The sequence below is a fragment of the Vidua chalybeata genome, chromosome 3 (genome assembly GCF_026979565.1).
Source record: "Vidua chalybeata isolate OUT-0048 chromosome 3, bVidCha1 merged haplotype, whole genome shotgun sequence".
NCBI lineage: Eukaryota > Metazoa > Chordata > Aves > Passeriformes > Viduidae > Vidua > Vidua chalybeata.
Genome location: NC_071532.1, coordinates 71,844,006 through 71,859,532, shown reverse-complemented (window position 1 = coordinate 71,859,532; position 15,527 = coordinate 71,844,006). Strand labels below are relative to the sequence as shown.

Here is a 15,527-nt window from a genome sequence, read left to right as displayed (position 1 = left end):
GAATACCTGCTATCAGTGGTCAGAAAAATCAATCTTCAAAATTGCATCCGTTCACTGAAGTTCTCTTTTTGCTTTATGCTTGTTCTTGATTGAGCAAGTGTTCTGCATTTAAATTAGTAGGAAGGTAGTCCATTAATCAAGGAAAGTGATCATTCTGATAATATAGTTTAAATACTGTGAGCAGTTCGAGGATCAGGCAGAAGGAATTTTCTTAGCAGTCACTTTCTAATAAGAGAAGCTGATAAAAAAGATGTTGTTCTTTACACTTGGAAACAAGGGAGGTTCTAGCTTGACTTAAAGAAAAAAAAAAAGTCGTTGTTATGATAACTAAACATAGGAATAATTTTCCCAAGAAGTTGTGGAATTCTTGTCTTTGTATGTTTTTGAGACCTGACTGAACAGTCCCTTATTGTGAAATAATGGACATTGCCCTGAGTGGGATCCTGGCTTAGAAAACCTGCTAGGTGAGCCTGTAACTCTGTGATTTATGAACATTCATTGCATTAGGCTAAACAGCATGAAACTTATACACATATGCAGTACATACAAAAAATTGATTAAAGGATCCATACCTTAAGATTCATACACCTGACAATATAATATCGTAGATCATCCTTAAAATAAGGAGGAACAATATTTATCTGTAAGAAACCAGTATTAATTTTCCTTACTTCATAAGTAGAGAATTGTAAAACTATAGGACTCAGATTGCATTGTTTCTTTTTCCTAAAGCCATCTTGTATGTTTTGTAGGTTGTTTCCTCCTTTTTTTTGCAACTATGGACAATTTTTCTGTGCTTCAAAATAGTATAAAAAATATTAAATAAGCCATCAGAATAAAAAGGTAAAACTACCAAGTTATGTTTTAGATTGTTCAATAATTTCACATTCACTGTAAATACCACTTGAAAATATATATTTAAATAAAAAATATATTTGCTTTGTCTAGCAAATATTGTCCTCACAAGAAAAAAGTGTTTTCCAATTTAATCTTCAGATGTCTCTCAGCAAAAGAGTATAAAAACCTGCTTCAGTTTCACCGAGTGCTTGGTTTCCAGGTTTTGTTGGATTGACAACAACATGACATAAAAGATACTTAGATTTTTAATGAGACAGTAAATTTCTGATCTAGTTTTACTGTAAAGTAATAAAAGAATTCAGGTCACAATGTTTAATTAGAACCCAATCAACATTTTTGAACAGCATATCAGTATTACTTTGGAGATCCAAATGAAACAGTTCTTTGTCAAGTAGACACTTTTAAGACGAGAGGTGCTTTAACATTACATTAAGAGCTTCAAAGTGGAACATTTGATTTTCTGTATTATAATGTGTTTGAAATATTATTGTGAAGAAAATTCTATTTTTCAAAGTGACAGATGAATTATTCAGATAGCTTTGATTATGAAATACATCAAAAAAGTTCTTTCATAAAAAGGCTGCCTATCCAAGGGTTTTTAACAGAGTGGCTTTAATGATTTGAGAAATTATGAAAATACATTAATATTTATTTAATAATTAAAATCTGTATTTTTTTAATTACTGTGCTGGTGTCTTGTGCTAGTTCCATTTTACTGTGTTGTGATTTTCATTTTTTTCACTCAAATATATTATGCACATGCATATATTGCACTTGTATTCATTATTAAAGATTCGAAGACATGATTTAAGCATAAAATAAAAGTCCCTCTCAACAGTTTGCCTCCAAGTCCAGGCATGGTGATTAAAACTCTTAAATGATTAGAATAATCCTGCACATTGCAATTAAAATTTCAAGTTCTCCAAAAGTACTATGAGGAAGAGAGAACTGCAAATAATTTTTTTTTTGCAAAAGAAACTGTAACAAAGAATAATTTAACTAGACATGTTTGCTTGTCTTAGCTACAATTGATAAAATAGCATTTATCAAAATGCACAGCAATTGCAAAGCCATGAATTAAAACAGATTGATTGCATATAATCTGCTTGTAATCTATTATCAGACTCAGGCATCTTTCTACTATCTCTGTTCTATCTATTTTTGAGATAATTAATTAAATTGTCTTTTCCTTTATGTTTATCTTTTTTTTTTTCTTTTTTTTCTTTTTTTTTTTTTTTTCTTTTTTCTTTTCTCAGAGCCTGGCCCTGCAAGGTGCTTGTGAGTGTCCCCAGCTTCCTTTGGAAAACCTTTCCAGGGATGCTACTATGCACCTCACAGGACAGGATGCAATTCCTTTAATTTCCTATAGTATTTTTTTTACTGTGAATTGTATTGTTTGGTGATTAACAATGTCACTTTTACTGCAAACTATTTATTTTCTGTTATATTCATTATTTGTAATTTTGATGATAAAAAAGCATTTTTCCTGATGTATTTTTTATAGTTAATTTCTGTGATTTGGCACATATTAATTTTCTTTCAAGATGCAAAACACTGACACAGTGGCTATAAGAACCTAATGGGACCAATTGTCTGTAATTCTATTGGTGTCAATAAAAGAATAAGTGCTTTGATGTTTACAGGTGGCACTTGGAACGTTTCAGAGCCAATCTGTATGCAACTTTATCAGTATCAGCAACAGTTAAGAATGTTAATCTTCAATATTGTTTTATTTTTAAATATTGCTGCTAAGTATAATGTAATCACACTATAAAGATTTTCAATCACTATTTTCTTTATAACCTCTCTTGTTTTTCTTTTTCTTTCACAGCAGGTTTGCTGGATAGACTTTGTGATGGCTGCATTTTAAATCTGTTCTTTTTTCTCTGTCAATTACCACAGGTTTAGTCCCTATGAGTGGTATAATCCACATCCTTGCAACCCTGATTCAGACGTGGTGGAAAACAATTTTACCTTGCTAAATAGTTTCTGGTTTGGAGTTGGAGCTCTCATGCAGCAAGGTATACGACTCAGTCTGCTCTTTCTCTTGGGCACCATGTCCCACTTTTTGCTGGGGGTAACAGTTCTCTGGCGCAAGTCACTTGCATGGGTGCCTCTGTGCATGTAGCCATAAACCAGCTTTTTTTATGATTATCCGGGCATTCCCAATACCTTACAAATTAGTCTGAAGACAGATAAAAAAAATTTAAGACTTAAAAAAAAATACAGCATAGCCATATAATTTATTTCTTACACAGGAAACCCTTACCGCATAATTAAGTGAGCTAGACTGTCCATTACCTAAAACCCCTCCATTTAAACAGCCTAAAAATGAATATAGTTTCATTAGGTAAGACTTTGATGTATGTTTTAATCTTAATTTTAAATTAGAAACTATAATAATTTTATATAATCTATATTTTATAGATTTTAAACAAATCTATAATTTGTTTAATTTTAGTCTAGAAACCTTTCAATTACAGAAAGATTTTATCTAGTAGCTAGAACCTATAAAATAATATAATATAGGAGATTTAATCCTGTCCAGCCATAATTTATATTTTTAAAATCAGAATGACCATTCTTAAAGATTTAAATAAAATGTCTATATTCAACAATCTGAATCTGATTCCATTGCTGACAATAAAATTGGTAGCTGTGTGGTCATATTGCTCAGAGTAAAACCGACATCCAGTTTTAAATATAACTGTCTTAGTAAAATGCTTAAGCACATTCTTAAAAATCTGAAATTTCCTTGCCATATTCCTCTTATTTTGAAAGCATACCAAATATATAGAACCATAAGAATATATCACCATTTTATTGCCCTTTTCCATAAGGATTTGAAGACAGTCATATAATATGAGTCACATTTGAATAGCAGAGATTCATTTTTTGCTCTGACATTTCACTGGGCAGTATAGTGTAATACAAAAGATTGTTAGCCCTGTTAAAGAACTATTAAAAGGAATGGCTTTTCTTTCTGGAAAAATAACCATTGCATATTCCACCCAAAAATCATAGAAAATGTTGGCAGGAACAAGTGCATATTGGTAGAGTTGTTTTAATGGATATACCTGAGCAATCATTTTTAAAACTTACCATCATAAGTACACCAGCCATAAATAAATCCTGGTTTTAACTCATCAAATGATTTCATGAAGCTTTCCTGTAATGCAGTAAATATTCTGTCATATATCAGGTTGGTAGGCTTTAAAAATCTCCAATGCCTCAGCAAGAAGAGTACTATGCTCAGAAAAACATGAATTAATGGGTAAAAAGAAATCAGGTTTTCAAATCAGAAATAAAAATACGTCTATATCTGGCTAAGTGTTTACTATCAACTAGGTTGTCAATATACATGTCAAGAAATTATATAGTTGAAACACAATTGCCAAATGCATGTTTGTAAGATAATGATTGCTTTTAAGGAAGCTATCAAAAAAAAGGGATGCTGAATGAAAGAAGGTATTTTGAATTCCATTCACAGTTCTCAGGATTGTCAGCTTCTCTATCAATGCTGAGTTTTATTTCTTATGTGGCTTTATGCTTTTATGATGGAAAAGAAATTTAAATTTTCATATCATCTTTTTGCGAGAAAAAGGTATTTTAGTCCGTAACATCTAAACATTGTTTTTGAGAATCAAAATAAGAAAAAAACCCCAACCTTCATTTTAAAAGATAACTTTGGAGGATAATAGTTTTCCTTGAAGGAAAACTAGTTTTTCAGAATTAAGGCTGACCCTTTGTCCTTGCCTTATATTGTTTTACCTTTCTCAGTTCATCCTTTAATAAACCTTAAAGACATCTTTTCAAGGAAGCAGTATCAGTCTTGATTTTGATGATTGTTTAAAAAAAAATCTCAAAAAACCTAATGTCATCTAAAACTAGGCTTTCAGAAAAGTATGGAAGTTCTCACCTAATAGCAATAGCTTCACTAGAAACAATATAGAAATGCTTGGGCCATACTCATATCAATGTAAGAAGTGCTGCTTCTTTACAAAAGATTTGCCTAGTGCTGGAGGATACATGATAGAGGCAACTCATACATGTCTTGCTGGCACCTCTCGCTCCCAGGAAACTGTGGGATATAGTGCTGGACATGACGTTACCTTGGGTACATGACAGTCAGCCCCTGACCAGGCTCTGTTTCATGGGCCCAGGTGGCACTTGGTTTCTTTCAGTCCTTGGTAAGGTACGAGCTCGTGGTAACTGGGGTAACTGCGGCGAATGTCTCCACTCTTCTTTTCTTTCTAGTCCTGTCTGACTTTACTGGTGTTGGTTTTTAAAATGAAATGAGAGCAATTAAAAAGAATTAATGATAGTGGGCTTGTTGGGAATTTTTTTAGTGTCTGATTAACAGGGCCTAGGAGCAACTCCATCAGACAGGTACTTTTCTACTTTTTCCCTTGCAGAATTCTAGGCAGAGTCTGGCGCTGGAGTTGGCTGTCATGTCCAAGTCTGTCAGCCTTTTTTGTTTGAAACAGCAAGGGTAAGATGAACTGCAGGGTAAGATGGGCTGTTTTTGAATACAGTAGTCCAGTTATGATACCACTTCTTTTTTCCTTTTCTTTTGTTTTCTTCCTTCCTCCCTCCCTCCCCAGTCCTTCTGTTCTTTTTTTCACATTGAGTTTGGAACTTTGACATAATCTTTCAGCTATATGAAGATGTGTTACCTTGCTGGACCAGTTCCTTAACTAATTCAATATAAGCACTAAAATTTAACAGGAACAAAATAGTCCATCTTGCCTTCATTCCATTTTACCCAGGAGATATAAGAGCAAACCTAGTAACCAATTAACAAAAAGGGGCTGTTTCAGTACAATGATATAGTGGATATGATGAAACTGTTTCCTTGAAAACAAGTTTCCAGATACTTCTAAAAGATCTTACATAAAGTTCTTAAAATGGAGCTTGAAATTGTTTATTTGACATCATTAGAAATTTCATTTCATTCAATTAAAACATTATGGAAAAAATCCATACATGCTCATTTATAATAAATATTTGTATATTACAGTGAATTTAATTTATTCCTATTTTTAGTAATTAGACATAAGAGGAGTTTATGTGCTTCAATTTGTCTCATTAGGCTCTAAATTTGCATTAAAAATTATGCAGATTACTATACAGTGTCTGTCTCCCCCTCCATTCTTTAGTGCCATGAACAGGCAACTCCAGCAATGCATTATAATATATCTTTATCTAGTTTATGCATAGAAGTCTAAAATTTTTATTGCTATTCTATTAAATTGAAGTGTGTAGCATAGCCACCTGTATTTATATGAAATTATGGGGCTAAACATAGAGATGGGAGATGTTAATTTTTTTATCTCAACATTTAGTAAACTGTCCTTTACAGCAATGCAAATGACAAAACTCAAAAGCATATTTATAATAGATTTAAGATTTTGTTTTTCAGATATGAAATCCTTTATTTCACATCTGCTACCTTCATCAATTGCTTATTTTTACCGGAAAGCAAGTTGAAGTAACTACTTTTTTAGTATTGGTATTTATATATATATATATGTTTAGAAATTTTTTAAATGGCACTGATCACTGAATCTCCCATTACTATATTTTGATTCCCACAGCTTCAAAAAGACCTGTCTTTATAAATTTAACAAGTTATTTTGCATTTCAGTTGTGTGCGTTTGTACAGGCAGTACATTTAAACCTGTAGCTTAAAGACTTTTTTGCACAGTGATTCCATTTCCCCACTGTGGCAAAAGTGCTGAACACTTATTAATTGTTTTCTGTGCATCCGTTTCACCTTTCTCCCCTGGTTTTCGTTAGGTTCTGAGCTCATGCCTAAAGCCCTCTCCACCAGGATAGTGGGAGGCATTTGGTGGTTTTTCACACTTATCATCATTTCCTCGTACACTGCTAACCTAGCCGCCTTTCTGACAGTGGAACGTATGGAGTCCCCTATTGATTCTGCTGACGACTTGGCCAAGCAGACAAAGATAGAGTATGGGGCAGTTGAAGATGGAGCAACCATGACTTTTTTCAAGGTAAGTTTTATATTCTGTTTGAGAAGATGTTATATCCTGATTTTGCGGGGAAAGCTTTTGCACCTTGCTGAGGGGCAATTAGTACAATTCCTGATGCTGTCAAAAACAAGTGGAAACCTTTCTCTTTTTTTTTTATCAAAAAGATAGCAAAGGAATCTAATGAAAAATCTCTCATAGAAAAGAAAAAAGTTTGTTTGATGTTTTTTTTTAAATGAATTTATAGCAGTGAAGTACATGAAGAAACCTAAATACTTTGCTCAGATGTTCTATAGCTGCATACAAGATTAAGTTTTGTCATATTAAAAGTTAGTTTTAATTCATCAGCATTATACCTAATTGTAGTCTTTACTCAAGAAACACTTAGGATGTTAGTGGCTCTACTGAGGAAAACTTTTTGGACTTCATAATTTTGAGAAACTTTAAATGAAATTTTGGGTCCATGTAAAAAGCTCAGATTATCCCAGTTTTTCTGTTCCTCTTAACCTGCAACTAAGATAATTCAATTTGAAATAGAGTGAAGTGAGTTACTGAATTAGAGGAAAATATTTCTTGTCTAGATTCATCAGGCGCTTAAGCAGACTGAAATTAGTGATAAATATTTATGAAGGGAGAGAAGATGGCTTGTTCTCTAACTCCTGATGTTGGATAGCACAGAGATGTCTCAGATCTTCCAGAGAGGTATTTAAAATATTTGCAAGACCTTTCTGAAGACTTTTTGGCTAATATAGCCTAGCTTTAAGAATTATTATGCTACCACCTAAAGCTCTGTGTTGGCTGTTACATTGGCATTTGTAATCAGCAAACTGAGTACCAAGGCAGGTTTTAAACTGGTACAGAAATTGAAGACTGTGTGCTCAGTTTCTCTCATGAAATTCAGAGAGCACAAGATTTGTTTACATATCAAGGCTAAATAATCTCTATTTAATCTTATGACCATAGACCTTGTACCCAATCAAAGTGTAAAAATAGTTTTAATTTAAAACATAAATAATTCCTCTTAAAGCATGCATTGGGAATGTTCTGAGTATTCTTCTCAGAATACTCATTGGAAAGGGAGATGGTGAAATTGATAGAAGTAACCAATCAGTTAGAGATCTCTTCATGTCAGAAAATATGTGAAGCAGTTAAAAGTAACAACATTGAAAGTTTAAAGACTGAGTTCTTTTAAAGAGTCAAAATTATTTTTGTCTTCTTGAGACATAAAGAAATAACACAAAATAAATTAAAAAAAAGTGCTTAAGCGCACGACTCTGATAAAACAGTTTTAAATGGTATATATTATATTCTCTGATATATAGATAACTGAATATCAAGTAGGAAGTGCCATTTTGTACGGCATTTAGGAAAATACTAATGAACTTTTGTGTCCTGTTCTGGTCATCACACTTTGAAAATATGCTTAAAATTGGAAAGTGTTCGTTAAAGGTGAAAGAATGACTCTAGGTCTGAAAATAAGTATTGCAGTTAGAGGCTAAAGATCTGTCTGTTTAATCTGCTGAAGAGAAGGTTAAGAGGTGACTTGATCATGGTTTGCAAATGCCTTAATGGGAATGAGACTTTTGACAGTAGATGACTCACTAATCTAGCAGAAAAAGGCATAATGAGATCCAATGTTTCATAGCTGAAGTTAGGGAAATTCAGACTGGAAATAAGGTGCATATTTTTAAGAGTGGGAGTCATTAACCACTGGTATAACTTATCTAGGAGTGGGTTGGATTCATCCATCAAAGGCAGCCATTATGAGGAAGATAGATACAGCACAGCACAAGCATGTTGTTCTTTTGATTTAGAGGTTACTTGATGAAAGAGATCACCTTCATTTTACAGGAGATCAGATTAGATTTTAGTAGTACTCTTGTACTTCAAAAATCTAAGAGGGTATGGGTTCTGGGGGTAGGGGTTTCACAAAGATAATTGAGAGGATAAATTTATCATCTGTGTGTATGTTTATCCTTAGCTGCTTTTGTCTTGTTTTAATGAGAGTGGATTGAGTAAAACAGTGACACTGTGTTACAACAAGATATAAAGACACCAGATGGTTTGCTAATGTTAACTGAAATTATCATATCTTGGTAATAGTTATTAGTTCCAATGACAATGAGGCTTGGTAGCTGCCCACAAGACTGACAGTAATTTCTTCATAAATTAGCTATATAGCAGTCCATTGAATTCTTTTCTTAAAAAAAACTTTGGAGCGTGGCCAAAGCTTTGTGGTGCTAAAAATCAGAACCTATTATGAAGGGGAACCGAAATGGGCATCAGACAAACAAGCTAACTGCTGGATTAAAACCTCCTGAAGGTAAAATCTTGGAGAGCACATGGGATATATGTTGAAAATGCTGTTACTCTTGTGAGTCAAATATCCTTGTGAAATAGGTTTGATGAAAAAGGAGAATGTTATCTTCAGGCTTTTAGTAGGTCCTTCATCTCATGCCTCCTCATGGTCTGAGAAACATGAATTACAAATCTTTCAGAAACCAGAAAGCAAAGGAAAATTTCAGTGCTCTCTGCCCTTAAGATCTGCTTATTTGGTCTGAGCATGGAAAGGAAATAATTTTACAAATCCATTATGTGCCTGGTGGGTCTGCTCAGCTAATTCATTGCAAATAATAAAGAAAACCTCAGTATTGTTCAAGAATTGGACTGAAAGATAAGTGAAAGTAAGTTCTAAGCCTTATCTGCTTTTAGGCTAGGAGTGTCCATTACTGATACATACTTTGATGTTTCTCAAATTATGGATGTTTTCTTAGTTATGAAATTCTCTTGGCTGCTTTTCTCACTATTGACCACTTTCAAATTTCAGAAACCTGTTTTTTTTTTTTTTTCCTATTTGGAATAAAAAAACCCCATTATTTTTATGAAAGGTAGTGATCTCACACTAGCTGTTCTTGGATGAAAAAAGCTTCAGAAATTTCATTGCCTCTGATTTCTGTGGTCTCTCAGTTTGTGTTTCTCACTTGGTTTTCTTGCTGAATAACAATTCTGAAATTAAGAAGAACAATATTAATTCTACCCAGCTTCTATTTGCACCACACTTCTCCACCCTCACACACACAAAAAACTATACACGTATGAGGTCTACAATGTTACTTGTGAAGCTGTCAAGTGCTTTTGTTTCTCCCATAATTTTTCATATCTGTGACTTTCAATATCATAATGTCTTTCTTTCTAGGTTTTTACAGTACCAGGTACAATGGAAGTTTTCTTACTTATGGTTACTAGGCATCTGCATACCAAATAGTAAAAACCGAAGTACTTTTTCATTCTCTAATAGCAGTAAATTAGTGTTATTACGCCTTTATCCCAAATAAAAGGTCTTAGCTCTCTGTGGGACACGTATTTTATATTCTAATTTTGTTGATAAGGAAGCTGAGGCACTAAATGGGATTGCATCTCTTTCAAGATCACTTGGTGAAAGGTAGACAGGGGACTAATTCAGGAAAGCTGACTCACATACCTTAGAATTATCTGGTAGACTGACTATTCTGTTTACCAATTACATTTGCTCTTTTCTTTTCTTTTCTTTTCTTTTCTTTTCTTTTCTTTTCTTTTCTTTTCTTTCTCTTCTCTTCTCTTCTCTTCTCTTCTCTTCTCTTCTCTTCTCTTCTCTTCTCTTCTCTTCTCTTCTCTTTTCTCTTCTCTCGTCTCTTCTTCTTTAGGATCAAGTTTTATACTCCAGCTCTACTTTTCTACAATATATTTCATTTCTTCCTGCACTGCTTTTTCTCTATAAAGAGACATGTTGCTCATCCTTTTTAGCCATTTTCCTTTTCCCCCATGCCCTCACATTTTACCCTAGCCTTTTTGTTGCCACCTCTCTGAGAAAATTTAGAGAAGCAACAGTTCAGCACTTTTTGTTTATCTTCCCCTTCCACATTCTCAGCCTGTTGTTAAAAGAAATGGCATTAAGTTCTACCTATGCATTACAAAGTCTCAGAAACAGTCTCTTAAAGCTGAAGGAAGGATTTATGTGGGAATTTTCCCACTTCTTGCAACTGGAGTAAAAATCACAGATTCTCTGACATAAACGGAAGAACAGCAGCAAGAATAAAGGTATTAATGTCATTCATTTGTCATGTGTGAGGTTGGCATTGATGCACAGAAAGCTAGTACTTCAGTGGGATTTTCAAGTCTGGGTTTGAACACTGTAATAGAAAAATTATATTTATTTGTTTAACAAGTAAAAGATGCAGTACAAACACATGGGTGTATACACACAGAGTACCTTCAGTTTAATGCTTCAAATAAAACACCATGAAGTTTGGCAGTGTGTGTTAATTATTTGATGAAATTGTTGCAAATCAAAGATGAGAGAAGTACTGCTTGTAAGTTTCTCAAATATCCAGTAACTGACAGTGAGTAATGGAAAACAATCGTTTCAGCCACAGCTTCCATGTACTAATTTTGATAATTCATAAAAAATAATAGGCAACAGGTACATGTTCAGTTTGATTTAATATTTCACTTTATAGAAAAGTTGCATTTTGATGTAACAAATACAGACTTGTTCTTGCATGAAAAAACATGTGGTAGATTTTGCTAAAAAGGGAATTGAATATAAATACCATGTAAACATTTTTTTTTCTTTTTGATTATGCTGGTTTGGACCTAACTGCTGGAAAAACCTACAGCTGAAATGCATAATTTCCTCTTTGCCATGATTCCCTCTTTGCAAGAACACTACTTAGTTAACCATTACTTTTAATGTAAAAAAAAAGAAAAGCAGCTAAAGTTGTAAATCTCTAAAACAAGGTCTGTAGTCACTCCATGCAGTTATAGGAACTAAATCTGCAATATCAGAGCCTGTAAGAGTGAGATACAGACTTTGTCCAGAGATCTTAAAGCATCTCTGCCTCACTGAGTTCTACTTATTTTTGTAAAAGATCAGGGAAGTTAGGCAATGGTAGGTAGGTTATATGATACATTAACACAGACTGTAAGAAGCAGAGCGGTTAATTTGAATTCTATACAGAAGAAATTACAATAAAATTGATACCATTAAGTTCTATGGGGTGAACTGTCTTTCTTTTGAATTTTAAGGCAGAAAGCAGAACAAATTCACAGAAAGTGCTTCATTTCAAGTAACTGTCTAGTTATGGGGACAATGGTTTTATGCTGTCTTGACCCCTAGAGTGATTATTATTCCTACAGTAAATAAGAGCAGATGTTTGGCTTTGTGTTGCATTTCAGTGCTGTGTCATGAAACTAAAAATAGATGGAGTCCAACAGAAATTCACTATGTTTTCACTCTCATGTTTGTCCCCCCACCCATGACTTTTCCCTTCCCTTTCTCCTTTCTCTGTTCCTCATTTCTTATACCCTTCAGTAAGGACTGAAAAAGATGAGCATGACTAGTCAACTCTTCATTTCTGCAAAGATTATTCTATATATCCAGGCAGTAAGTACTCTTAATAAGCTGCTGGATAACATTTGGTTATACTTAAAAACTATAGGATTCATATTTATCATTTACATTTATCTCAGGCTACAGCTCTTAGAAATAGATGAAACATGCAGAAATGCCCTTTGATATCCTCTCAAGGAAAAAAAAGTCTAACTTTCCAGTGAAAACAAGAGTAGACATTCACAATAATTAAAATATTGAAAAAATCATTAAGATATGATTTGGGTTCCCACTAGTTATTTTTGAAAGGAAGTCTAAGAGAGATATCAAAAATAAATGAAAAGTTGGCATTATGAAAATTCTAGTTTCTCTTTGAATCAATTAAACATTTCCATAACTCAGTATCAGTTTCTGCCTTACCAAAAGTGTTTAGAAGGGAAAAAGCGTTGTGCTGATCTCCCCATTGAACTCTCAGGTGGGCTACATTATGCTCCCATAAGTATTTCAGAGTATGACTATTATACAGAGACAAAATAAACATGCAAACAAGAAGTTGGCATTTGCATTATTTTTCAAAATTGCATCCAACAATATGCATTAATCAGTGCATATGCATTAATAATCCATACTGTGGGTACATGGTGGACACAATCTGAATAAAATCGATCTTTCTCAGTGTATAAGGTATAATAAAATATAGCAAGATCTAATTTCCATTTGGATAGAAATATGGGATACATAAAATCAGAACCCAGGCTGGGTAAAAAAAATAACAACTTTACATTTCACCTTAGAAAGTCAAGCTTGATATGCATATGTTACCCAAACCACAGTTTGAGTCTGAAATTGTGTCAGGATTATTTATCAGCAAAAGACAAGAATTTTTATCAAATGTAGATAATTCAGAGGGATGTAATAATCTAGATACTTGAAAAATCACTTTTCAGTTAAGAGAAACCCACTCTGCCTCTTTTTGGAGGATATACAGTGATGCTGCAGAAGACAACAATCACAGAATCACAAAATGGGTAAGATTAGAAGGGACTGTAGTGGGTCCAACCTCCCTGCCTAAAACAGGGTCATCCTAGGGTTATTCCATTGCATGGAATTGTGTCCAAACAGTTCTTGAATACTTCCAGTGAGGGAGACTCTACAACCTCTCTGGACAACCTATTCCAGTGCTCACTCATTCACACAGTAAAGAAATTTTTCCTCATATTCAGATGGAACTTTCTGTGCATCTGTTTCTGCCCATTGCCTCTTGTGCTATTGCTGGGCAGCACTGAGCAAAGTCTGGCTCCATCCTCTTGACATGCCTCTTCAGACACTTATTCACATTGATGTTGTCTGTCTCTTTCATTGCCAGGGCTCACCCCCAGATTGGGGTGACCCCGAAAAATGGAAAAGTCTCTCCTCCAACCCGTGCCTTCAAAGAAAGACTCAGTAGTCTTCAGTCGTCTGGTTGCAAGGTAGTTTATTGTATGTTATCTAAAAGATTTTCTTCCTGAACTGCTGTGGTTCTTTCAGCAGGTCAGACAAAGGCACACACACACACACTGACACTGTCTCTGACACCGTCTCACTGCCCAGAGGGCTGGTGCCATCTTTTATATCATACATTACGTGTTAAATAGTTTTTCCCCAATGCCTATTACCTATATTAAATGGTGAACCAACCTGTGAGTGCCAACATCACCACGAACATGGAGGATAGGAAAGAGAAAGAAGGAGGACAGGGCACGCCCAAATCCCTCCATCTTGGAACTTCTGACCCCCATATACAAAACTTAGACCCCTCTGTACAAGGCCTAAACCCCCCCTGTACAGCACTCAAAGATTCTTCCTTTCACTTTGTGACTACTTCTACTATAATACCTAAACTTTTGTGATTTCTTGTTCTTCTTGCAAGTTGGTAAATTGTTCCATGGATCAGATTCAAAGCCACAGGGGTTTCTGGCTGCATTCCAGGGTCTCAAATGCTTCTGACCTGGGTCCAGAACATCCAAGAGTGTCCAAGGGACATTCTGGGTTCCGACATCTCCCCCTCCTATTTGCACTAAGAAAACCTGCCTTGCCACTTTGTCCATGACCCGCCGAATGCATAGAAAAATGCATGGCAGAACAAGCAGAAGAGCTAGTAGTCCTATAAGAATATAAAATGCTATTTTCAAAAGCTTCCTCCACAATGGTGAGAGACTAAAAAAAGTTGATGAAATCATCCCACCAGGATCCTCTAACTTCTTGCAATTTGCTGATGCTGTTTTGCATTTGTTTTATATTTTCATGGATAGATTTCGAGTGATCGGACAAGTTCATGCAGCACATCCCCTCAAATTCTTCACACCCATGTCCGTGTGATAGCAGCAAAGAATCAATTGCCGCCCTGTTCTGAAGTGTTGCTTGTCTTGCACTGTCGATATCTGTTAACGTGTCACTCAGTGCAGAGGAAATGGCATGAGTATGTTTGCTCAACCAACACGCCGTGTGGTCCAATTGTGTCAAGGCCACCCCCGATGCTGCTTGGGGTGAGAAAATTGCTACTGCAATTCTCCGAGCCTTGTTCCAGGCATAAACTTCATCATCACAATTTTGACTGTATTGTTCAATGGATCTTATTTCCCTGCATGTCTGTTCCCTCAAAATTTTCAAATTGGGTGTTATCAATGAGAGTTCTCCAATGCTGCATGGACTGCCCTTGATTTTTGCAGGGATAGCAGGTCAAATTCTCTCCCCACAAATCAAGAACATTCCTTTTGGTAAAATGGCTGGATCTTGGAGGGATGGTTTGCTCATCATCTTGGTGTAATTGCATTTCTGTAAAAGAGCTGGCCTGGAGCGACATCCACCATGCAGCCATCTGCCTCTGCCACTCCCAATGGACCGAATATGATGCAGAACCCCACCCCTGCTGACCCAAAGATGTCCAACCCCTGAGGCCTGAAATGAGCCACAGGAAGGAACCGCATCCAAACACACCATCCCTCCACAGGATCCGAAAGAGACTTCAGAACCTTTGGAGGCATGTTCTTTGGGATCGACCATTCCTTCACCAGCACACCTACCAAACATGTCGAGAATGGTTTCCCCGGTTTCGAATGGGTCCGACAAATGCTGTCCAGACCCACTGCCTCTGCCAAAGTCTCTCACACATTTCCCTTTGGTTGTCTCATGGGAAAATCTGTCCTATAGCCCAAGGCAACAGGCAAGAGAATGAAGCACATGAACATTATCTGTCTGAACCCCATGTCCATGTCCTCACTCTCTGTGAGAAACCTTGCAGTGCAGCAACACCCGAATGACACTCAAGT

General features: G+C 35.2%; 1 protein-coding gene across 1 annotated transcript in view; it reads left to right on the top strand.

Annotated features, from left to right (window-relative positions):
* The window catches only part of GRIK2 (glutamate ionotropic receptor kainate type subunit 2), a 358,915-nt gene that overhangs the window by 264,661 nt on the left and 78,727 nt on the right, over window positions 1-15,527 (top strand). Inside the window, exons 16-17 of the mRNA XM_053937989.1 lie at window positions 2,761-2,879; window positions 6,658-6,875. Of these exons, the coding sequence (XP_053793964.1) occupies window positions 2,761-2,879; window positions 6,658-6,875 (337 nt within the window). The remainder of the gene's footprint in view (window positions 1-2,760; window positions 2,880-6,657; window positions 6,876-15,527) is intronic.